This window comes from Antechinus flavipes, chromosome 2 (genome assembly GCF_016432865.1).
Source record: "Antechinus flavipes isolate AdamAnt ecotype Samford, QLD, Australia chromosome 2, AdamAnt_v2, whole genome shotgun sequence".
In the NCBI taxonomy this organism is placed as follows: Eukaryota; Metazoa; Chordata; class Mammalia; order Dasyuromorphia; family Dasyuridae; genus Antechinus; species Antechinus flavipes.
Window position 1 is genome coordinate 489,644,450 of NC_067399.1, and position 26,070 is coordinate 489,670,519.

The following is a 26,070-nucleotide window of genomic DNA, read 5'->3' on the forward strand; positions in this document are numbered from 1 at the left end:
CACTTGGAGATCAAAAGTGCTTTAGTCATAAAAAATGAAAAAAAGTTTGAATGATTAACTGTATACCTACCACTCTACTTGATTGTAATATAGAAATAAGTTTGCAGGTATGGTATACTACAAATAACATCTACCTACATGCCATGGGGTCAGAAGATATAAACAAAAGTCAAACTTACTCTTTAATGAGAACATTCTTTTCTGACATAGTGTAACAAAGCAATGTCTTGTGATAGATAACCAAGTTGGTTCAGCAAGATACTATTTAATACTTTTTATTATATCTTTTCTAGCAAGCAGAGACTCCAGCCCAGTCATGAGGTCTAGTAGTACTTTGCCAGTCCCACAGCCCAACAGTGCCCCTCCAACTCCTACTCGTCTCACTGGTGCCAATAGTGACATTGAAGAGGAAGAGAGGGGAGATCTCATTCAGTTTTATAACAACATCTATGTAGAACAAATTCAAACGTTTGCCCGAAAATACTCTCAGGCAAACACAGTAAGTTTAAACTACTATTTTCACTAATTTTCAGCAATGAATTAATTTCTGAGTTTTTTTATTTAATTTGAAAAATTAAGAGCAATTTATTTAAGGGGAAGACTGGCAAATTTGATAAAAGTAGTACTATAGTACTATGGTTTGTTATTATAGTAAAGTGTTTTTGAAATATTAAAGGGGTATACATTCCAACCCATGTTCCACAGTAGCACAATAAACATTAAGCACTTACTGTGTGCCAGGCACTGTGCTTTAATATTTATAATATAATTTGGGGTCATACAAAATTACCAATTTATTTAACTTAAACAGTGGAGGGGTAGTTGTACCTAGCTTTCAGCTCATCATCATATGCAGTTGCTTTAGCAAATGATTTCGCTGGCTTCATCCAGCCTTCAGGCCAGAAGTTACCCACCCTACTATCAAAGGTGAGATTTTTGCTGGGACTTTAAGGAAACCATGGAAGCAAAGAGATGAGGGATAGTATTTCACGTATGGGAGACTGCCAGGGAAAAATGCCTTTAGTCAGAAAGCATGTTGTCCAAAGAAAAATGAAGAAGTTAGTTATAAATGCTAGAGGATTTGGCCATTGAAGTATTACAGAAAGTCATTGGAGGGTATTGAGTAGAATGCTGACATGGTAAGACATGCACTTTAGGAAGTTTAATTTGACAGCATTGAAGGAATGGCCAGAAGTAGGAAAAGATTTGTGGCAGGAAGAGCAACCAATAGACTATTGCAGCAATTCAGGAATTATGTGTTAAAGGGCCTGCACCAAGGTGGTGTAGTGTCAGAGTTAAAATCTGAGAAGTTATAAAGATAAAATCAGGATTTGGCAATATTTGATGAGGGTTGGGGAATGAGAGTGAGGAGTTAAGAATGACCTCTAGCTTTTTAGACTGAGGGTGGTAGTGTCTTCAGCAGGAATAACGAAGTTAGGAAGGAGGAAAGACATGAATTCACTTTTAGACATGAACAATTTAAGATGTCTATGGGACATCCAGTTTTACATGTTCAAAAGACAGTTGTAGATGTAAGACTCATGGTCAGCAGAGAGGGCTAGATAAGTATAATCAGAACATGCGAATAATCAGCAAAGAGATGATCTTGAATTCAAATTGCCTATTAAGTGAGGAGGGCCTAGAATGGAGCTTTAGGGGGACTATCACTCAGTAGGTGTGACCTGGATGAAACAATCCAGTTAAAGGAAATTATAAAGGTCAAACAAGTAGGATCAGAGAACAAGTAGAAAGCAACCAATAGAAATCTAGAGAGGAGAGTGTTAAGAAAAAAGTCATCAATGATGTGGAAGACCATAGGGAGATCAAAAAAATGACAAGGATTGAGAAAAGGCCAATGGATTTGACAATTGAGACACCAGTAACTTTGGACATAGTAGTTTCTGTTGAATGATGAATTTGGAAACCAGCAAAGTGAGAGGAAGGGAAGTGGATGGCTTCTCAAGGAATTAAGCCAAAAATGGAAGAGAGGTAATTAGGGAGGGATTTGTGGCCAAGATAAATGGATTAAGTGAGGATTTTTTGTGGATTGGGGAGACATGGGCATGTTTGTAAGTGGTAGTGATATAGCCTGTAGATAGAAAAGGATTGAAGATAAGTGAGAGTAGAGGAGTAATCTGCTAGAGAAGGATGGCATGGGATCACTTGTGCATGTAGAGTGGGGTTATCTTGGCATTATGTGAAATGGGAGTGCTAATCAGTCATGTGGCTTTCCCTACACAGTGATATGTTGCTTTTATGCCTTTTTTTAATGAAGTAGAATTAGCCTAAATGTTACTATTTGTTTGCCTCAGAATGGGTACTGACAGTTTTGTAATTTTTTATTTAACAGACTGATGTTCCTCCACTGTCTCCTTACCCATTTGTAAGAACAGGTTCCCCTCGTCGAATACAGTTGTCCCAGAACCACCCTGTCTACATTTCCCCCCATAAGAATGAAATGATGCTTTCTCCTCGGGAAAAGATTTTCTACTATTTCAGCAGTAGCCCTTCAAAGGTGAGAGCTATTTGGAATCTTAGAATCAATCTGCCCAATGTTATAACATAGGTATAGGAAAAGTATTTCATACTAACTACTCAGAATCAATCACTAATAATAAAGGGGGAGGCAGAGTAGCAAGTGCCCAAAACAAGAGCAATCCTTAGATAATCATGGCTTTAGTAAAAAAATAGTTGAACAAGATTATTCTTTTTACCATATCTGAAAAGTGATCATCTTGCTTTTTGTTTGAGGGAGTCCATTTGGCTTTGTATGGATACCTCTGTTCTCCTTTAATTTATATAAAGCCAAATCTGCTTTTGCAATTTTCTTCTGTCCTTTGGAGCCAAATAAAATAAGCCAAAGTTGTCTTCCCCATGATCATTCATTAAATATTTGAAGACAGTTATGATATGTTCTTTCTTTTATCCTTTAATGTTTTCTCCAGGCTAAAAATCCTTGGTTCCTTCAGCTGATCTGGAGTTGCCATGATTTGGAGGCCCTTTACCATACTGATCAGCTTCCTTTAAAAAACATTTTGTTAATTAAAAAAATTTTTGAAAACTATATTTTCAGCATAATTGGCTTCCTTTGTAATCCTGTGTGTTTTATGCTTTCAAAAATATCATTGTGGTGTCAATGTTTCACCAGATTTTCAAAGAAGTATATAACTTCTACTCTTGTTTTATGTCTTATCAGTATCCTTAAAATGTAACACTCATGAGTGAATGTTGCCTTCTAACTTTGGCTTGATTAGGGCAAAGCACAATAGGACCATCACTTCGTTAGGATTAAATATTGCCTTGCTTAGTACAACCTAGGACAGTTTGCTTTCTTGGCTGCCATAGGTGATTCACTGATCCTGAAGTCCACTAAGACAGATCTTTTTCAGATGAACTTATAGCTATGCCTTTCCTGACTTGTATTTCTGAAAAATATTTTTTGAAACCAAGTATAAGACCTTTCACTGATCCCTTAGCCTTTACAATGTTCTTTTTGTTCTTTCCTGATGTAATAAGCATGTTAGCTATAATTTTAGCCAAATCATTGATTAGACAACACAGGGCCAAGTACATATCCCTATCCCCTTTCTAAGTTGAAATTGAACTTCTTTGGAAAACTATTAACTGTTCCACTATCTAGAAAATTGAAATCCCCCTATACTCCAGGTACTGCCTTGTGATCCGTTCCCTACTGTTTCCCCAGTTATTGCATCTTTCTGCACAGGCAGAATGAAGCATCCTTCTGTAAATTGTACTGTTTATTTTTCTTAACACTTTACCTCCCTCCCCAGTCTGTTCCTTTTGATTAAGGTATATCTTATTGAATCATAGTTTAGTCAAATCTCAGTGATGATTACAAAGCCAAATTTGTATTTTTCCATTAGAATCATAGTTATGTTGCTTTTTGTCTCTCTCATTTTGTATACTTTTTATAGACAGCTAAAACCAGTGGCACCTTTTCTTGGATTTTTGTTTAATGAACTTAAGGTTTTATCAGCTATTCTTCCTACATTATGGCCATTCCTTATTGTAAATTTTGATGAATACACATTGGCAGTTGTTTGCCTCATCCTTTCCCTTTTCAGTTAAATACTCTTTTTCAAGACATGAGGTGAGTACTTTGTTAGCAGCCGTTATTAGGCTTGTCTGATCAGTTCTGGTCTAAACACCTGTCAATTCCTGTTTTAGCAGTCTACATCTTAGTCACCATTAGGCACTTTCCAGATCTGCCACTTCTCAGTTTCTTACCTTTTGTGGGTAGTAGTGATGACAGTGCTACCTGTGTTTCCAAGGTCTTCAGTTTTATGTTTAAGTATTTCACATATTTAATAGTACTTTCTTGCCTATCTGGCATTACTTTTTGAGCACCAGAGTGGGGTGATAAACTTCTATCACATCTTGACAAGGAACCTTGGGAAAACAGCAGACACTTAATATTGTGTTTTCAGGTGACAATTAGGTCCTTCAGCATTCTCAGCAAGGAGTCACTATACCAACACTACTAGTCTTCTTCCTTCCACTCTTATCCTTCTCCTGACAGCATATGACTGTCATTGGAGGACAAAGAACTGCTATTGTTTTGTTTTTGTTTTTTTCCCTAGTTTTAAACTGCTTCCTCAAAGCATCCACTGCCTTTTGGGGGAAGAGCCTTCTTTTTTATAGATCTAGGTGCTTAGTACTGCCCCTTCCTTGGGTGAATTTTTGCATCTATGGGTCATAGTTCTTTTCAGAGTCTTTAATTGTACATTAGAACCCTTTGTCCATTTTACTTAAGAATACTTCATTCTCTTTGATGACCCAGACATGAGTTCCTTGATCATCTCATTACACACACTTTCACTTCTAAATGAGAGAGCTATCAATCTGCACTTTTGACATAGAGACAAATCATGACTAGAACAAATAAACATGCCTGTATACATGGCTAAAATTTTCACCCTCTCCTTACTTAAATGAATTCCTTAATCTTTATTGTTTTTGCTAGTAGATTCTGTTTAAATTAGTGAGGCAAATTATGGCTTTCTCACCGTACTTTACATCTTGACAACCCCACCTAACTTTTGCCTTCAACTGGAATCCTTTCTAATTTCTTAAATCCTTCTACATTGTCCTTTGATACTAAATTAAGTGACTGGCCTTCACAATTCCAAAGTCTTAAAAATCACCTTCAAGATTCTCTCTCTTGGAAACCAATTCAAGGGTAGATTAAAAGCCAAAATATCTTAATTAGTAAGTGTTGATGGTGCTCTCCCTTGACTCTTCCCATTTGTTAACCACAAATTACAAGGTTCTTTTCCCCTCACTAATTTTTTTTTTTAAATCGGGTCTTTGATTAAACATCTCAATTATGGAGAGTAATCTGAATTTACAGTGCTATGATATTAACACATTATACAATTTTATGTTCTTTGTTAATGTAGAGGCTGAAAGAGATCAATAGTATGATAAGAACTGGGGAAACTCCAACCAAGAAGAGAGGCATTCTTTTAGAAGATGGAAGTGAATCACCAGCTAAAAGGATTTGTCCAGAAAATCATACTGCCTTACTACGACGCCTACGGGATGTAGCTAATGACAGAGGGACCCATTAAGGTTAGTCCCTTGTATTGAAGCTGTCTTCTCAAAAAAGTACTGCAGCAGCAGCATTTAAGATATGCCAAAGTTTGGGGCTCTCTCCCTTAAACTAGTCCAGCCAAACCATCAAGTCTTGTTTAAAGAAGTGAGAGAGATTCTTTTCCCAGGAGATTGTAGATCTCTCACATTTTGCTTATAAAGTATGTGCTCAGTCCAGCTGCCATACCCAAGAAGCTTTCTAATGTTATTCCTCATGTCTATACAGTCACAGTCCCCAGAAAAAAAGACTAGTTAGCTTCCATGTTTTGATTATAAGAAATTTTCCAAGGAAGCCTTTATGTAAACTTGTTCCTATCTACAGAATATTCTTCTTAGGAGTGTTTTTAATAGTACATTTTGATAAGTAGCTGCTGCATCAGAGAAGCTACATTTCAAACTCAATCCTCCCTATTCTGCCTCACCCCAAACATGTACATAGGTGAAAGTTTTAGGATAAGCTGTTGCATGAATAGAGGATTTATGCAACCGTAAGGGAAAAATTAACAGAAAAGAAAAATGCATAAACTATCAAGGATTATTTAATGTCTCTTATTCCCTTAAGAACTTTGTATGTGGTGGGCTTTTAAAAAATCCTTGGGCACTTTGCAGTGTGGACAGTGATTATTTTACGTATCTGTGCAATGTGTGAAAGTGAACTTGTATAAGATGTGGCACTTTAGGGCTGTAAAAAGCATGATTTTATAACCCAGATGAGTTATTTTTTGCTGTAAACTTGCAATGGCACTTTCTTACAATGTGAACATTAAGTACAGGACTTTCTCCAGGATAAACATTAAAAATTCTTTTTAATCTGACCTTTTGTATTTATTTTTTTAAAAACAAGCAGTGTTTTAAAACTGTTAGGTTTGACAGTTGTGGGCGCTTGAATTCCTTTAGCTTTTTTTAGGTAGGGGAGTTCTAATTTTGCTCAATCTCAGAAATTTAGTTTAAAATTTCCAAATCAAGTTGACCTATGAGGTTAATCAGAAAAATTATGATCTCTTGCCTTTGGAGGTAGCTATCCCCCAAAAAAACCTTGGAGCTATTAATTTGAAATTTCTAAATAGCTTTGGATATGCTGCCACAATACCTGACAACTTCAGGTGAAAAAAACTGGATTGAGTTCAGAATTTAGATTTTCACTAATTCAAACTTTTCGCGCTTACACAAATTAAGGAATATTAAATGCTAACAGCAGTTGAATGATATACCTTTATTAATCATTCCTGTTCAGTTTCAAAGTTGAATAATCTATTAGGAAGATATAATTCAGTTGTAAATTGAATTAGTATAAAACAAGTTACTGAGTAACTTCATACAGGTCTGAAATATGGAACTTTTTAAGCACTGTTCAAATGGAATAGTGTCTGTAAAAATATTTATAAAATTGTCAAGATGCTTACCTATTGCTACTGTAATTTTGTATGAAAATATTACAAGTGTATTTTTCAATAAAAGCATTTATAAATTGATCTTTGGATTCTTAGTTCTGTTGGGGAAAAAGGCAGGACAAACCTTGGGCTTAATTTTTTATCCCACATAATAGAAACAAATGACAAGAGAAAAAAGTTGTTTTTTCCAATTTATTTTGTCACTATTGAACACACATTAGTCACACTTAGCAGAGCAGGCACCTCAGTGTCATTAAAATATTTACCTTTGACTCCTATCAGGAACTTTTTTATTTAGAGGTCCCCAAAAGACATAACCCTTAAAATACAACTGTAGTTTGCTTTGGGGAAAACACACCAAAAACAAATCAACCATAGTGTTATGGTCTCCTTTCATCAGACTAATGTGTGCTTCGGTGACAATATTATATTTAATCAGTAAAACAGTAGGCTAAGACTAACAGTCTCAGTTTATCTTTCACTTAAAAGTGCTGAGTTACTAAACCAGCTCTATATACAATTCCATATTCTAGCATATTTACAATTGAAACCATTGATTTCAAGACCATTAAATAGTGTTAAACTCTGTCTCTGCTATATTAGTTGAAATGAATGTAGTAGCTTACCTTGCCTTCAGCTTCAGATTTCCTAATATTTCAGCCAATTAGATTTTAAAAAAGGCTATTTCTGGGAAGAAAAATAAGTTTAAAAGCCCCTGCAAAAATCCCCAATAATCTGGAGTACTCAAACTAGATAACCACCCTAAAGAAACTTCTAACAGAAGTATTGCATTATTTAAAGAGAAGTCTTCCAAAATTCTGTTAGAACCTAAGATGTATATGTAAAACATCAAAAATCAGTCTTTGTTCGAGCAGTTTTACTCTTTACAGTCACGGCCATTGGTCAGCTTAACTAGTCCAGAGTCCAGCAGAAAAACGTCTTCCTGCTCTTCTCCCTTCACCAGCAGAAAAGTGCTCAGTGCACCAACGTTCAGAAATTCATTTAAGTTGTTACTGTTTTCTCCTCTTTACTGAAAGGTTGCACTGAGCCAGGCTTTACCCACGACAGGCCAGCAACATGGAGATTTTTACTATGCTGTTCTTCTGGCTTCTTCTAGGCATAATAAAAAATAAGGCATTAATAATTATAGAACAGGCAGGCAGAAACAGAAGCCTATAGTTCATTTTTTTTCAAAATATGTAGTATAATTTCATTTTCTTAAAAAAAAAAAAGTTATTCAAAAAAATTTTTTTAAAGTGCAAAGTTATACCCTGATATCAGCTCAAGATTTAAAGAACTTAGGGAAAAAAATATTTTTAGAAATTAAGTCTTCTACCTACTTTCTGAGTCAGCATCTTCTCTCTAGCATCATCATGTACAGAGGGATTCCATGGAGAAAAACTTTGGGAGAAAAAAGATTCAAGACTTTAAAAACATGCATGGCTTCTGATTTCCTTAACATGATAATTCTTATATGTCATTTATTCATTTGCTAGAACATTCATTCTGAAATGATATTCTGAAACCCATCTTTTTTTCCTTCCCTCAGAGACAGTAGTTTTCTAGAAAATAATTGTAAAGTGTTGGACTTATTTATGGTGCCCTCTATATATATATCTATCTAAAGTTGCTACTTGCTAAGGAACATAAAGATGTGTAATGATTTGTTTAGCATAACAGAATACCAAAATAACTCATTAACTAGCACCATAACTGGGGAATGTCAGTTTCCTTAGACATCTGTTTGCCCATCTGTAAAATAAAGGAGATGGACCGAATGATCAATTATGATCCAACTGTTTAAATGAAATGTTTATGAATGAAAAATTAGTATTGCAAATGTATCATTTGTAATTTTTGAAATTATGTCTGAACTACTGCACTGACATGAAGCTGATCCTGGATTCTAGAAAACTATACCAACAGCAAATCTGAACAAGCTGAAAAGGCTAAAAATATAGGTCTGCTATCTGAAATTTAAAAGGCCTAGCCATTAGGTAATGAATTTTTTGGCTAGAAAAAATTCATGAAAATACTATGTCACAGAATAAAAACATGGAAGAAGTCTCTTATTTTAAAGATCCAAGAATACACAAGAAATGATCTACCTAAATCTTCAAAGAATTGAATTATCTATCTCTTCACATAATCCCAAATGTCTTGACTTCATAATAAGATCAATCACTGAATACCCCTATAAATGTGCAAGGCACCACAGAAAGTAATTTTTATACTGGTTATTTACTAAACGAATGGTAAAACTGTCAAATTCACAGAACCAAACCAGATTTAAGACTTTTTTGTTTGTTTTGTTTTGTTTTTGCAAATTACATGATAATATATGGTTTTTCACATAGAGGGAGAAATTTATAGCTACCAGGTGATATATTTAGTCTCTTTTTTTAAACAGGTGAGGAATCTGTAGCAAACAAAGGTTAAATGTCTTGCCCAGGTCATACAGCTAGTATGTGTCTGGATTTGAACTCAGACCTTCCTAACTCAGCATATCTAACATGCTGTCTAAATACCTAAAGTAGATAACTATTCTACGATCACATGAGAATGACAGACAATATAGTAATAAACAATGTTTGTGACAGACAATATAGTAATAAACAATGTTTATCTGCATTATATACTAACCTAATTGCATAGGGATCTTCTATTTTAGGCTGATCGAACAAATGAGTAGTGCATAGTTGGACACTGTCAACCACTTTACTTTTAAAAAGCTGAACATCCTTTTCATACCTACATTTAGAAAAAGAATTATTTGCAACTCAGTAAATATAGCTTAAAATTCAAATTCAATATATAACATTGAAAAGATTACATACAATACTGCAGCCTCAGGGTTCAAAGGGGTAGTTGTATCAATCTTGTAGAAAATTCGTCGTGCATACATCAGTACTTGCCAAATGTGATTATGGTTCCTCCTAAAAGAGAAATGGGAAGATTTAAGACTCCAAGGCTCCTTCATGCAATATTCTATCAATAAGAAAGAAAATACCAACCTCCATTTTGCAAATGCTCTCTTCACATCCAATTCACCTGAGATAGGATCAACTAGCGGGTGGAAGACGGGGATATCAAATACTAAGCGCTAGATTTAAAGAAAAAAAAATCATTTTAGAGAAAATACCAAAGCCTGTTATCTGGTTTGGAGATTTGATGGAAGCAATAAAATTTAGTACAGGGAGGGGGATAGGAGGGTTTAGTGGTTACAAATTATTATAAATTAGCACAAATTAGAACATTAATGTCTAACAGACTAGGAAGATAAAAAACAAGACTAAATGAGAACAAGAATATTATTACATTGTTAACCTCAAAGGAAGAGCTACTTAACATATGAATATTGGACACTATTATTATTACTTGTAATGTTTTCCTTTTAAGAGCTGTAGGTTGAGCAGTTTAAGGAAGACTAAAAGAAAAGCCATTGTAGTGGCACATAATTTTTCCAATCATATCATGAGCATCTTACTATAGTATCTCAGAGCAAGAGGGATACAATGGGCTAAGCTTAGAGAACTTCAATGACTAGAACTAGAACTAGAAATGACTTCAAAGGCTATCTAGTCTTAACAAAAATCTTTTCTATGATATATACAATAAGCTTCAAGGGAGGAAAAAGGTAGTGTTTCTCACTATTTTTGAACAAATCTCATTTTAATGTCATTTTCACTTACATCATGTCTAAATCTACATCTCTGCAACTACCTATTACTTCTACCGTGGCCCCTTGAAATCAGCAGAGTAAGTTGATTCTTTTTCAAAAGTTTGAAGTCATGATGTAACAAAGTAGCAAACACTACTTTAGAATAAAGCTGAGTTGTTGTGGTTTTTTTTTTTGTTTTGTTTTTTTATAAAACTGAAGCCTTAAATACTAACTTGTAAAGTGAATAATTAACCCTCAGTAAGTCTATAAGCCAAGCAACAACATGGATTGACACAGACAAGGACCATCTTACTTACTGGACAATCACCATCTGGGTAGTTATCTGGGATATAAACTGTAAACTTAAATACTCCATCTTGATAAAGTCCATGCCGTATGAATATTACTCCAAACCACACTGTCAAAGAAAAAAGATGTCTTAAGTTTGTATTAAAAAAAAATAACTCTAGGGAAAATGAGAAAGAAAGAATCCATATCTTACTTAATGCAGAGCGGTAAGATGGCTGCACATAGACACCAGGTAACTTCTGCTTCACAACCAAGGTGCTAGAGTAGAAGCATTAGATGGAAACGTTAATTTATATGAATGTAAACTACAGCGACAAATGATAACTTTACAGTCATTTATCAAGTAGGGGAACACACCAGATAATTACCAACATAAGGCAGCCAGTGCCAATATAATTAAGGCCAAACTACACAGAAGACGGGGGAACAAGTTTCTAGGTTAGTTATGTGAAGATGTCCATTGCTCTTGTATAACTAGATGAACACACATAGTGATTTCAGTACTCAACTAACTGTTCTACTTCCTAAATGAGAATGTAATAAAATAAATGAAAAGGAGCATGAGCTGGAAAATGACTTTAGATTAAGAAATTAGTTCCTGAATGGAAATATGCAAAGAATGAGTTTAAATGATGAATGGTACTGCCTCTCTTCAAAATGCTACACATTTAATCTTTCAGGGACCACGAGCAACACAACTTCTAAATTAGGATTCTGTGCTTTGCACAGTGATATGGAATAGACATCTGTTGAAATTAATAAATTCAAAACAAATTAAAAAATAAATTCTGGACATACTAATTCCAATTAAATTTGTGATAATTACACTACGTTAAAGTGACTTTTACTTTGTTTCAATATAAAAGGCTATATATCCACATACAAACATCCTCAAACAAATAAAGTTTATTTTTAAAAAGTAAAGAATTATATTTTGGTATCTTCTATTTAGCTCATATTTTAAAACTTATCACAGCTCTGAAAATTAGTAAGGAGCAAGAGACTAACATTGAAATAAAAATGAACTCAAATTTGCAAAGTGCTTGATGAGATGTGCCATAGGAGATAAGTTGCAAAGTGCTCCCCAAAATAGATGCCAAGTCACATCAACTGAAATCTATGAGCCTTGCTATGAACACAAAAGCTCATGCATGAATATGTAAAATACTAGTCTTTAAAAAAAGGAAGACATTTGCTTTCAAAAACCTCTGCCTATCCATATCTAAGGAAAAGTCATGATATGATTTACTGACCATTTTTTTCTGCAACTAAAAGTCGAGTTTGTTTCATTCTTTGTATTCTTTAACTTTATACTCAACACAATATTTAGCATTTAATGGGGGGTTAAGAAATGCTTACTGGTAATTCAGTTAAAGCAATGTGTACATGCAGAACATGACCGACCTTGAGAAGGTAATAATAGTATCTAGTGTCTTAAAAAATTAAGCAGCTAAATTCCTGGGTTTCAATGGAATATAAGATGTTTCCCCTATTTTACTGTACCTACTACATATATACTTTTTTTTTTCTCCCTCAATTCCAACCTGCTTATATTTTTTTTAAAAGGCTATTTTTCAATAAAGTATTTTATCAAATAACTCATTTTCTATATATCAACAGGAGAGTGAGCACTTATAAGTTCCACTCAAGTGATTACTTGTATTCTAGCATAGAATATAGATGTGATCACCATAATAGATGCCTGTTCAATTCACTGCCTATTTTCAAGAAGAATCTGATTAAGCCACATGGACCAATATTACTAAGTCACACCCAACCACAATTACACTGGAATTTCAAGCTCAGTCCAACTATTACATTACCAATAAATTGTTTTAGTGATTCTTTTGGGAAAAGAATCTTAAAGTGATGGATATAAATGAATGAACTCTGATGGTCCACTTTGGATTGCAAATCTAGAGCTGGAAGGGAAGGGAACTTAAGTAATCTAGTTCTCATCTTTAGAAATGGATAAACCAAAAAAAAATAAAAAGAAACTGAGACCCCAGAAAAAGTCACTTGCCTATGGTCATACAAGTACTAAGAAGAAAAAACTTAGGTTTTGTGACTCAAGTTCAATGTACTTTCTACTGATCCTCTCTTCCACAGTAATCTGCTTCATTAGGTTATAAAATGAAAGAAAGCTATTATGCCCTTCCCATAAATTTCTTCTGCAAAAACAATTCCTTGAATTCTGTCTTAAAAGCCCAACACATACAATGGCATGCTAAAGGCAAAATTTCTGCCCTATTAGCCATAATTAGAAATTTAACAACTTTTCTTCTAAATTATTTTCCACTTACATAGCTCAGTTAGGAAATATTACATTTAATAGTTTCAAGCATACATTCAGACTTATCTGGAAAAGATGTTTAAGTCCTTATGAGAACTACATTTAGAAATTTCCCCAAAACAATCTTCATTATTTACTTTTGGGACCCCTTCAGAATTTAATCCAATAGTTTGTGAAGAACATACAATTCAGCAAGAAGGGAATATTCCAAGTAGAATGGTCCATAAGAGGCATGTGTGCCATTTGTTGACTGTGCTGCAGGGGCAGGAGATGTAGGCTTAGTTATCGGCAGAGCATTTTTAGGAATAGAAGGCAGCTGTTTCTTTGGAGCAGTTCGTGGCGGACTAATTTTCAGGTCCCCAGTCACTGTCTTCTCGTCACCATCAGATCGCTGTAAGAGATAATTTTGAGAACATTTAGTAGAATGACTTCTCAGATATGAAATCTTTTATGATCTAAAAGTTAGGATTCAGGCTTTCACAAACCTTAATAGTCAAAAATATTTAACACATCTGTGTGCAAGCAAGTTGTTTAAAGTAAAAATGCAAAGTTGAAACAATCTGAAATTATTTTTTTTAAATCTTTCCCCACCTCTTCCTCCCTTCATCCATCCCTTAAAAAACACTATGCCTGCAAGAGTGACCATAACTGCAATGAGTGATTATCAAAAAATGAAGATAAAAGATGATTTAAAGTCACAAGTGACCTCAGTATATATAAGTTAATCATAGTTTCCCCATTAAGTTTACTTTTTAATAGCTGTAATATGTATGCAAGCTATTACTAAACATATTCTAGGACCATTCAAAATAACAAAGGACAGCTCCTGTACTTAGATGATACTAAAAGGCAAATAAACTTAACAATGGGTAAGTAGTTTGGGAATGATTGAAATTAGTTACCACCTGATGATGTTGGGCATTCATGTTAGAGAAAAAAGAGTGAAGTTAATTTCTCACTTGCCTGAATCTGAATTTGATCCTGTTCCTAATGGATAGATTTCCACATTTTGAGTACCATCAGGATAACTGTCACCCTTAGTCAAAGACAAAGGCCTAAATGAATCATAATGACTAAACTATGCAGCCCAGAGCTTCCTTGGGTTAGGTACCACCAAAGACTGCACTCCAGACAAAGTTAAACTCTTCCTTCAACAGTACTACTGAAGTTCATTCAGCTGAACCAAAGGGAATAAATGAGGCTTTAAATTTTATAAAAGCCTTCAACTCTAAATCAAATATGATAGAATCTATCAGAATGGTCTTTCCTTGGATTTGGATTCCCTAAATCTTCCAATGAAATCCTACACATACATACACACACACACACACACACACACACACACACACACTCAACTGCTGCTCAAATATGTGCAATGAATGATTTCAATTTAGTTATGAAGTAGCTACCAATTTGTTGCATGAAATCCATTTTTTTGAAGTAAATATGAGCTGGATAATATTCTTAAAATTGTGACACCAATTTTTTCTCCATAAAATACATTTATAATCATATTTAGTCACCACTCTGAAATGCTGATTCTAATGTTAACATTTCTCCAATACAAGTTTTTCATATAACTCAAAGAGGAGCTTTGCATTTTTATGTTAGATTCTAGTACAATTCTCAGATACATAAATAGGTTTCATAGTCAATTAGTACATTCACCTTGCGTGCAGAACCTGTAGACATGCTCCAGAAAGGGTTCATAACGTGTATTCCAAGCAAAGAAATTAAATTCTCTGTCACCAAACTGTCAAGCCCTCAAGATTCTCTTTCCACCTTGAAAAAAAGATAAGGAAAAAGACATCAGTATAGATTTCTGAAATAATCAAGAACTTTGAAATTGAGAAATGAATATTCAATTCAAATGAAAAATAGGATTTTTCCCCATTCAAAAATCAGTTTGTAAAACATGATCTTTTGTCATTTATCTGTAATCTGTTTAAAATCCTATTCCCACTCTTGCTGGCCCTAATCTCTGCCTATCCTATTTATTCTTTCATTGATTGTTCAAACAAGTTTAATTAATTAATTAAGAATATTGGGTATGAGACTAGTTATAAATGAAATGCAACAATACAAATATGTGATTTTACTAACAAAAGCAGCAGAAATATTATTCTCTTCCAACCAGTGTTCCAAGTAGCAGATAGGAAAACAACATGCTGTCTCAAGGGATATTAAGTCAGCAGGTCATTTACTAAAAATACAAAGGAAGAGGAGAGTGAAGAGAAGCCAAGCTGAAAATTAGAACAGACTCCTTCACTCTGGTGCACTTTGTTACTTTTTCCAATACTGATTAGTGAGATCTAGGTAGGAATTCACTCGCACTAATTACTATAAAAAGTTTGCAAAATCCAAATAAATATGGACAATGTTTTACTAAGTATCCAGGCTTTGTAAATAATTATGCCAGCCAATATGTGCACTGAGTAATAATTAATGTTATCTCCCTACCTACACCAGAAAATTTTGAATGCAAAAATCATACTCTTTCTGTATTCTCTGTAGCACCTTAAATATAACCAATATTCAAATATTTGTTGGCAGCATACAAGGACCTGAGTGTTGTTTAGTTTACATTGCATAAAATGAGAATTTGGCACCAGTAGTAGAGTTATGTTTAGTCACTAAACAGTGTACATGTATACACACACACACACACACACACACACACACACACACATATATATACACACACACACACACACATAAAAACTACTGTCATTCCCATCTACAGAGATCAAATAACTCTTAGTGCTTTTTTTGAGAAGTAATTATATCCAATAATCAAATCACAGAAGTGTAAAATCCTGGTAACTAAGTCTCAGTTCTCCTAACACATTGAGTTATGTCCAAAAAGTAATATAACCTCTTTTTACTCTTTAAAAGTGGAGACATAGGACACACACACACAAAAATATAGATGTGGCCAAAAAGATTGATGTGATGGTTGGTCAATAAACATTTACTAATCACCTATATATCACATACTGTGATAAGCACAGTGAGTAAAAAGAAAGGGAAAAGGCAGTCCCTGCCTTCCAGGAGCTTATAATGAGAGAGTTTTCCAAATTATACACAAAAGACAGCAGGTACTGTAAGGTAGCCAGGATGATAGGGGTATTATAAATTATTCCATATTGAACTAGAGATGTTTATCCTGGAAAAAAAAAAAAAAAAACTGGAAGCAATGGGTAAAGTTCCAGAGAGAAAGATTAATGAAAAATTAATGTAAGGAAAAACTTCCGAACATTTGTTGTCCAGTGCTGGAAGAAAGTGCTTCAGAAGTGTTATATTTAAAATATATTATATTTTCTTCATATACAGAAATGCAGATGATATGCGTGGTTTTATTTTATATCCTCCAACTTTGTTGATGATTTGAATTGCTTCAATTAGTTTTTTGGTTGACTCTTTAGGATGTCTACTTAAACCATCATATCATCTGCAGAAAATGATAGTTTTTCCTTTCTGTTTTTGTCTATACTTATTCCTTCTATTTCTTTTTCTATTCTTATAGCAAGCATGATGGACATTCCTGCTTCATTTTTGATTTTTTTGTCTCTGAAATTTTCAGGCCGAGGATGAATGATCGCTTGTTAGAGATCTTTGATGAAGGATTAGATTCCTGTCCAAGCATAGGTGGAAATGGAAAAACCAAATCTTTTAAGATTCTGTGAAATAAGCTGTACTTAACACCTGCTTTCCTTAGATTGCAGTTAAGAATAACTGTGACCCAAAGACATTTACCAAACAGATCTTCCTATGTCTGCTGTCATCTGCTTCCCAGTCACTCACATGTGATAATCCTTTTCAAAACTGTGTTTTCAGTATGCCCTTGAAAAATAAAGCATTTGGTGATTCCAGAATCATACAAAATGGAAAGTAATTTAGAAACCATCAGTAGTTATCCCCTCATCTTATAGAGGAAGAAACAGAGCTCTGAGAAAAGAAGTGACTTTTCTTTACTCCTTTTTTCCCTTGAGAAGTCTGGAAATCTGGATGACTTCTATCTTTGTAGCCTCATTTCCTAGCAGAGTATCTAGCATACAGTGGGTACTTAAAAAATGTTTGCTGAAATAAACTGGGAAAACATTTTTACAATTAAAGGTTCTGATAAAGGCCTCATTTCCAAAATATATAGAGAATTGATTCTAATTTATAAGAAATCAAGCCATTCTCCAATTGATAAATGGTCAAAGGATATGAACAGACAATTTTCAGATGATGAAATTGAAACTATTTCTATTCTTATGAAAAGGTGTTCCAATTATTATTGAGCAGAGAAATGCAAATTAAGACAACTCTGAGATACCATTACACACCTGTCAGATTGGCTAAGATGACAGGAAAAGATAATGACGAATGTTGGAAGGGATGTGGGAAAACTGGGACACTGAGGCATTGTTGGTGGAGTTGTGAACGAATTCAACCATTCTGGAGAGCAATTTGGAACTATACTCAAAAAGTTATAAAATTGTGCATATCCTTTGATCCAGCACTGTTACTACTGGGCCCATATCCCAAAGAGATATTAAAGAAGAGAAAGGGATTTGTATGTGCAAAAATGTTGGTGGCAGCCCTTTTCATAGTAGCTAGAAACTGGAAATTGAATGGATGCACATCAACTGGAGAATGACTGAGGAAATCGTGGTATATGAATGTCATGGAATATTATTATTTTGTAAGAAATGACCAGCAGGATGAATACAGAGAGGTTTGGAGACTTACATGAACTGATGCTGAGTGAAATGAGAACCAGGAGACCGTTATACACAACAATACTGATGGAAGTGGCTATTTTCAGCAATGAGAGTTTCCAATTCAGGTCCAACTGATCAGTGATGAACAGAACCAGCTACACTCAGCAAAAGAACACTGGGAAATGAGTGTGGACCACAACATAGCACTTACACTCTTTCTGTTGTTGTTTGCTTGCATTTTTGTTTTTTTCCCCAGGTTATTTTTATCTTTCTAAATTCAGTTTTTCTTGTGCAACAAGAGAACTGTATAAATATATACACATATATTGTACTAAAGATATACTTTAACATGTTTAACATGTATGAGACTGCCTGCCATCGAGGGGAGGGGGTGGAGGGAAGGAAGATAAAAGTGGAACAGAAGTGTTTGCAAGGGTCAATGTTGAAAAATACCCAATGCATATGTTCTGTCAATAAAAAGCTATGATAATTAAAAAAGGTTTGCCGAATTTGAATTAAATTGCTTTGAGGTCCTAAAGCTAGTCAGGAACATTGAGCAGCATTGAGACCAGAACCCAGATCTAGTCCAGTGATCCTTCTATACATATTATATATCCTTCTATATATGTTACAAAGCATAGAAGACAACTTTTCATCTTTTTTCAAGAATAACAAAAAGTATAATAATAAAAACAGTTTACATGGCATCTCATTTGATCTTCACAACAACCCTATGAGGTAGGCACAATTACTCTCATTTTACAGGTAAGAAAACGAAGCCTGAGAAAAAAACATTAGGTGACTCACTGGAAGTCACATAATTATTGTCTGAGGCAGGATTAAAACTCCAAGTCTAGCACTCTGTCCATTCATTACACCAACTAAGGCCAACAGCAATTTATCAACCAAAGCAAAACAAATGTGAGTTGCTTCAATTAGTTTTTTAGTGGATTCTTTAGGATTCTCTAAATAAACCAAAATTTATGGTTTTCATCCTTTGATGAGAGTTGCAAATGGATGGTAACAAAAGATAGGAGAGCTTTTAGGATTAACTAAATTCAAAAGATCAAGAAAATGTATTTTTTTGCTTGAAACACTTTAATAGGCCGTGAAAATTAATCTAATCTTCCTCTTTATTAAAAGGCTGAGAAAGACTTTCTATTTTGGCCAGCTGTATGTAATGACCCTGAATTATGCAAAATCAAAATTGTAACCTCCTGTAGAAATATCCAGTTCCTTGGAACTTGATACACTTCTCAAAGTAACTTTTTAAAAATAAGTTTCAAATAGCAAGGGGCCATGTTCTTCATATTCCAGTTAAACTGGACTAGTTATGTCTTACACTTGATATGTCATTTCCCAACCTTGTGCATTAACTGTTCTCCCTTATCTAGGATATACTGTACTGCCTCATCCAGAACGCAGAATCATTACCATCAAGATTTAGCTCAGGTCTATAAAGCTTTCAATAATTATTCTCTGCCTCCTTAAAAGACCTAGGGTATCCATTGTCTTTTTTTTTTTAATGGACCTGACCTGTGACGTCATGCAGATCAACACCTGCCCCGGCAATTCTAGGCTTAGAGAGCTGCTTGGGGACACCGAGAGGTTAAGTGACATTAGTCTGTAAAATGCAGGACACCTCTAATCCAGTTCTCTAACTACTAAACTAGGCTACTGCTTCTCTTCAGTATAATGTAAACTCTTTGAGTGCCTTGCACTCAAATTGACTGTCATTTTACAAATCTTCGTGGCACTCAGTTTTAACAAGCATTTGCTGGATTCAAAAGAAATTAAGAACAAAAACTAAAAACTCAGCACGATGGGTAGAAACAGTGTTGTTTACAGCCACTCTAGTTTTTGTCCAAAAGCAAACCTCTGGCATTTTCCCTAAAGGATATTAACAGCATGGGGTGGAAACTGTTTGCAAAGAATCTAGCTAAACCAGTAAGTGTTGCAAGCTAATGAACGCATTCTTGTCTTCCAACTTTTAACTAGATGGTATGAGCTAGTGAATAGGGCGTCATAAATTACTGTGTATCTTTTGTAAACTACCTTAATCATGTAGTCTGAGGGGGATGGGAAAGGAAGAGTACAATTCATTCACTGAAATCAGGCGAAAAAAATTTAGCCAGATTCGGGATAGGGCAAAGGCTTCACACTACGTCAAATCCCAGAGACGATGAAACAGCATAAAGAAACCTCTTGTTAGGAAAACATCCCTAGAGGCATTTCAACCCCAAGGAGAAAGGCAGAGACACCCAAGGGAGGAGGATATAACAAAGCCAAGAAATAAAAATCTCCTGGAGGTAGCAAGAGGGACACAGAGACACACACCGACCAACGTGGACCTGACTTTCCTCCAGCCTAGCCATCCAATGCCAGCCTGACTCAGGCCCGCCTTCCTCTACAGGGAGCCGCGGGGCCTTCACGGTCCCTAAGGCAGCAACCCAGCTGCTGCCCCCTGGCCCGGGGGAAGCTTCTCTCTCCCAGCGGACCCAGGGTCGCGGGGCTGCCCCGTCCCAGGAGCTCCCTGGGCCCGGGAACCCGTCGGGCTCGCACAGTCATTGGCTACCCGGGCCTCTCAAGCGCCGCACCCTCCCCAGGGCCCTAGCGCCCTGGGACCCCAGCGCAGGAGATAGTCGTGGTCTCCACAGCAGGTGCCTCAGAACAAGACAAGAGAAAAGGAGGGAAGCGCCGACAGGTGCCCCCAACCCCAGCGGCAGCCCCGCCCCCGTGTCCCTGCACGGCCGCCGTCCATACGGAGGGAGGCAGTGCCCGGTACGGACAGCGGGGTAAAGGGAGCAGCGGTTACCGGGCGAAGGAGGGGGCGGGAGAAGAGGGATTCAGCGGTCATCGCTCCCACTCCGAGTGGAGTTAGGCTTACCGGACGGCCCGGCGGCTAGCCGCAGCCTGGCCCCCAATGTCTTAGTGCCGTGTCCTCCGCCGCCGAGCGCCACAGCTGCCCGACACCATCTCCGGCCGCAGCGCTCGGCCCGCCTACCCCCCTCCGGCCGCACCGCCTGTTTCCCTCCCCCCCTCAGAATTTGACTCCACCCCACTCTGTAAAAAGGCACACACTTCCGCCTAAACTTTGACTTTTAAGTGGTTCCCGCACCTGCCCGTCAAGATCGATCTTCCGGGAGCATTGGGATGGCTAGCCCACCCTCCTGCCAATCAAACCCGCCCCCTTTCCCAAGGGCGGCACCTGGATGCAGGATTACGCAACAGCGTCGGAGGATGGTGGGACTGAGAACTGTCACTCACTGAGGCGGGGCGGGGAAAAGCCCCTCCCAACAGGCGAAAGTGGGAGGGAGAAAAAAGTTAAAAAATGGTTGGTGAAGGGTGATTGGTCTATAATCCTGTCAATCTGAGAGGAGCCACGCCCGAAGGTTTATGCCGGTGCAAAGTCCGGGCCAGTCAGGAAGTCAGTTCCCATTTTCTCACACAGAGCTGGGCTGGGCCTGGGGGCGTGGCCTATGGGCGTGTCCACGTGTCCTCAGCGTGGGCCTAGGCAAAAGCTGGAGCCTGTGGATGGTTTGGTGTTCCAGCTTCTATTTCCTACACCTGCCGCCTGATGTTGATGAAGTAAACAAGTCACTGACGACCCTCTGACCTACTGCAATAAAGTAAAAATTCATTTATATTTACCGAGGAATTGGACCTGCATCTCTGCAACATTTTACCGTGCGATGGTGATATGCTGCATGGTTAGCTATGTTTTTTTTTAGCCTGCGACGCTGTGTTTGCAGAGTGCTTTTAAGTATTGCAAAGCTCGTTCTCCGTAAATTGCTTTTATCCTGAGTGCCTGGATTTTTATTTCTTTTTTGAGAGATCACAGGAGGAAAGGGTTACAATCCTTTCAATGCCAGTTATTGCCTATATTTGGGCAAAGTGAGGTAACCTTTCTAGTCCTCAGTTTCCACATCTATAAAAGAAGGAAATTGGCTTTCTGTGTTTTATAACTATTTTGGACTGGTTTTGTTTTCCCCTTTCTTCCCCAAAAGCCTGTATTTTGTAGAATATGGTGAGGTAGAAAGAACACAGGACTTATTACTTCCGTGACTATAGGTCTCCTCATCTACAAAATGTTGCATTAGATGATTTCCATAGTTGCTTCCAATTCCAAATGCTTATGTTCATTTTATGGGTAGATGCACATCTGAAACGAAATGATTTGCCCAAGAGCATAACTTAGTAGTGACACATTAGAATTAGTAACAGAGCTAATTCTGGAACCCAGGATTTTGTAGTCCCCGTCTTAAATTTTTTTTTCTACTATATTATTTCAGAAATTCTTGAAAATGGGGGAATTAACATTTGAATACTTAGCTGCCCAAGCCTCTGACAAGAAAATAATGCTAAGGAAATAAGAATTTCAAGGCTAAAAGAGACATTAATGTAATCATCTAGTAACTCCTTTGTTTTACAGAAAACTCAAGCCCATAGCCAGGAAGGAAATTGCCCAAGATGACACAGCTAGTTAGTGGCAGAACTGGAACTCAATTTTACACTTTTCCCTCTACTCCCATCAGTTGTTGGTATGGGACAGAGGAAATCACACAATTGATCCTGAACTTTAGTTATGAATATTTTTCATTAAATTTACTGAGGGCAGCTAGGTGGCACCTAGTCCTGAAGTCAGGAGGACCCGACTTCAAATTTGGCCTCAGATACTTAACACTTGCTATTTGTGTGACCCTGGGCAAGTCACTTAACCCCAAATGCCTCAGCAAAAAAATTTAAAACATTTAAAATTTACATGTATTCTCTTTTAAAATCACAGCACAAAGACTTTCCAGCTTCATCATTCAACTGAAACTGCTCTCCCCAAAGTTATCAATACTGCCCTTACCACATCTTCAGAAAACTTCCAGGCTCAAACACGAAATCCTCTTTTTAGCATTCAAAACCCTTAGTAATATGTTTCCTTTTCTTTCCAATTTCTTATGTCATCTTCTACTCCAGGGCTCTGGCTTCCTTGTTATTCTTTGAGCAAGTCAATCTTATCTCCATGTGTTTAAGCATTTCCCTGGCAATTCCCCAGGCCTGGAATATTCTCCCTCCTTATCTTCACTTTCTTGTTTTTTCTGACTTTCTTCAAGTCCCAATTTAAATCCTACTTCCAGGAAGCCTTTTTCAATCCCTTTAATTTTAATGGTTTCCTTGTGTTGATTATCTCCAGTTTATCCTTTATATAGCTTGTTTGTCCATAGTTAGTACAAGTTGTCTTCTTCATTAAACAAGAAAATCAAATGAAATAATTTTGTAAAGCCTTAGCACAATGCCTAGAACATAATTAGTGCTTAATGAGGGTTTAACTCTTAAAATTTTTCTTAAAAATTTTAATAGCTTTTTATTTTCAAAATACACAATCAAATAAATGGAACCAGGTAAAGATTTCAAAAAAAGTCTAAGAGATGGAGTGGGTCAGATCCTAGGCCTAAGTTTCAGGAAGTCACGTGATCCCTATTCTCAGAGGGTTGTAGGGCAGAAAAAGTCAGACCCTAGATCTTCAGGAAGTTACCCATCCCAAGGGAAGTAGACAGCATTTTTGATCATAGGTCAATAGTTACTTCCTTTTCAGTCCATCAATGAACCCAAGACTTTTGCCATTTAATCAATTTAACGTTGAACTTAAGGCCACCTCCTTAGTTATCAAGATGAATTGTAAGTTTTATATTACTATTAAATGGTATGTGCTAGAATTCTGAATTTGTTTACTTTAACCACAAGATTTTAGAAATTTATATGCAAATATTGAAACATTACTACTGGAAATTTAAATCTGTATTTGATTTGATTTTAAATTTTTAAAAAATAGGTTATTAAAACAAAATTCTGGTAGCTTACCTGAAGAGATAAGGTAAGATTATGTTTATATAACCTAATTAGATGAAATATACTGATTTCTTAAATGTATATTGAATAATTTGTAAAAATTATGAGCTGTGCTTTAAAATTTTGTCAGTTCTGCTGGACATATGTATAGGCTTTGTGAAATTTGGTCCAAAATTGAATCTTAAAGTAAAAAAAAAAAAAAAAAAGGCGATTCCAAAAAAAAAAAAAAAAAAAAAAAAAGGGACAAGGAAGATTGATTTGCAAAAGCACTTAATAGTTTGAATGGAAGATCTAGTTATAATATCACAAGTCAAAGTATTGATTTTTTAAAATAACTTATTAGTTACTTGAGATAAAATTATATGAGATTCCTATCCATTTTTGTAATAGGCTATGTTATACTTATTTGGCTATCACTTATGAAAATTGTGAAATTGCTAATTAAATGTTATTGTAATCTTGAAACCTAAAATTGTTAGGTATTATGTGGGTTGTGTAGACACCAGATGATGATAGGCACCACAGTTGGGGTTTGGTCATGTGAAAAATTCACATTGGCCATTATTTTTGATAAAAGGTAGATTACGGAAAGGGCAAGCTCCTAGTAGAACTTGCCATTTGCCAGGAGAAAGGGAACACCCCATGAGGTTGGGGCATATCCTTAGCTGGCAAGCTAGATCCTGAAAGGGACTTAAAAGAGTTAGCTCAAAGGAACAAACGTGGGATTGAGAAACATAATGGAGTTAGGAGAGATACCACAAGGCATGGGAGAAGGGAAAAGGAAAGGTGAAAGCTTTATCTACTTTTTTCCTCACTGAGTATGGCTGCTCTTTAGGAGTGAGAAAAACACACTCAATGAAGCTCACCATCCCCCCTCACACCCCCCAATTAATTGCTTCTATTATTACTAACTGAATCTTTATTTTTCAAATTTATGGCTGCTTTAAGGCAAGGTCATTTTTCATGCTATATGAAAGATTCCACTGCTTAGCAATGCAAGAAACTTTTAAAGAGGTTTGTTAGAATTGCAAGTTCTCTGAAAATATTTATTCCTACCATGGTCTCCATCTGTCTTCAGCAAATTATATAATATTTATTTAAATGCATAATGGTCTTTCTGTTTAATGAATATTGTAACAAATATGATCTGTATCTTTCTTGAAGTACCCAGAGCAGAATTTTAACCTGTTATCCCTGCACTACTTTTGACTGTGTCTAGCAGGCACATATGATAGTTTACATATAATGATTTGTAAGATTTTTTGTTTGTTTTTATATAGACCTGAAGCTTCTGATTGGTGAAAGTTTCTATTCAGATGAAATCTCTCAGGACTAAAACTAATTTTTTTTTTGATTTTTGAATTTGGATATGATTGCTTGATGATCATTAAGTCAGTAACCCACCACTTGAGGAAAAAGCAGTAAGTTATTAGGGAAAGGAGGAGAGGGGGAATGCCATCCTGAACTATTACAGGTGGATGTCTTATCTGGGCAAGAGCTGGGGGGACAACCTTAGCCTCTGTTTAAAGTAAGATCCTTCTGATTCAATTTCTCAGTTCTGTTTCTTTATTTCTTACATGATTATTCCAGAGTTTGGTTATGAGGTTGAATTATTACTGTATGATTACTTATCAAACAGAGCTAAGGCTGCTTTACCCTGTCATGTCAGCTCTCAGGCTAAGGTTCTGAAGAATCAGTTTTGACTAATTATATTATATTATAATCATGTCGCTGTTTTTTCCTCTTACAGGAAATTTCTGTAATCAGAGCAAGTGGTCAGTAAAAGACATGAGGCACAATACAAATATGTAGATGATATCTTGATCTCCAGCCCAGCCTGAAGGCTACTTTCTTGCTTCCTGGGGCAAAAGTTTCTTTGTCTGAAGGTCTACTTTGCCTATCAGTCTGTTAACTATTTGGGTTGCTTCCCACCTCCCTTTTGCTCACTGCTGAGTGGAAGCAGCAATCTTACCAGTTCCTTGATCAGGCCAAGGCTTTAAAACCTTGAAAGCTAAACTTACCTCTCCCCCACCTTAGCCCTACCTAAAGCCTTGTTCTCTGTATGTTGATGAAAAGTGGGGTCAGATCCTTGATCCCAGACTCCTTGCTTCCCAAAGAAATTTGGTGTCTTTGGGGTGACCCTGAAGAGGCCTTCAAGCAATGGCTTCCACAGTCTTCTAATTGAAGAGGTCCCTAAGCTCATCCTGAGCCAATCATTGAAGATTCTGGCTCCCCATCAGGTCTGGAGAATTT

General features: G+C 36.2%; 2 protein-coding genes across 7 annotated transcripts in view; one reads left to right on the plus strand and one right to left on the minus strand.

The window, feature by feature from the left end:
* RBL2 (RB transcriptional corepressor like 2) overlaps positions 1-7,085 on the plus strand; it is a 41,062-nt gene extending 33,977 nt beyond the window's left edge. The window contains exons 20-22 of one of the 2 annotated variants that reach the window (XM_051979846.1): positions 294-499; positions 2,351-2,515; positions 5,421-7,085. In XM_051979846.1, the coding sequence (XP_051835806.1) occupies positions 294-499; positions 2,351-2,515; positions 5,421-5,591 (542 nt within the window). In that variant the 3' untranslated portion in view covers positions 5,592-7,085. Of the gene's footprint in view, positions 1-293; positions 500-2,350; positions 2,516-5,420 lie in introns of those variants that run through there. The other variant, XM_051979847.1, reaches the window with a different exon arrangement.
* Positions 7,086-7,182: 97 nt separating this feature from the next.
* On the minus strand, positions 7,183-21,112 carry AKTIP (AKT interacting protein). 5 transcript variants are annotated; one of them, XM_051979849.1, is made up of 10 exons: positions 20,864-21,063; positions 17,024-17,110; positions 14,936-15,049; positions 13,453-13,658; positions 11,168-11,232; positions 10,983-11,083; positions 9,842-10,107; positions 9,648-9,755; positions 8,345-8,405; positions 7,183-8,117 (listed from the first exon to the last, which is right to left on the minus strand). In XM_051979849.1, exons 3-10 carry the CDS (start codon positions 14,975-14,977, stop codon positions 8,007-8,009), a joined length of 960 nt encoding a protein of 319 aa, XP_051835809.1. In that variant the 5' UTR covers positions 14,978-15,049; positions 17,024-17,110; positions 20,864-21,063; the 3' UTR covers positions 7,183-8,006. The 5 variants fall into 5 exon arrangements, with proteins under 5 accessions (XP_051835809.1, XP_051835813.1, XP_051835812.1 ...); XM_051979853.1 differs by lacking the exon at positions 17,024-17,110 and having other exon boundaries at positions 7,183-8,114; positions 9,842-9,940; positions 10,019-10,107; positions 20,864-21,049; XM_051979852.1 differs by lacking the exon at positions 17,024-17,110 and having other exon boundaries at positions 9,842-9,940; positions 10,019-10,107; positions 20,864-21,048.
* Between the last annotated feature and the right edge of the window lie 4,958 nt (positions 21,113-26,070).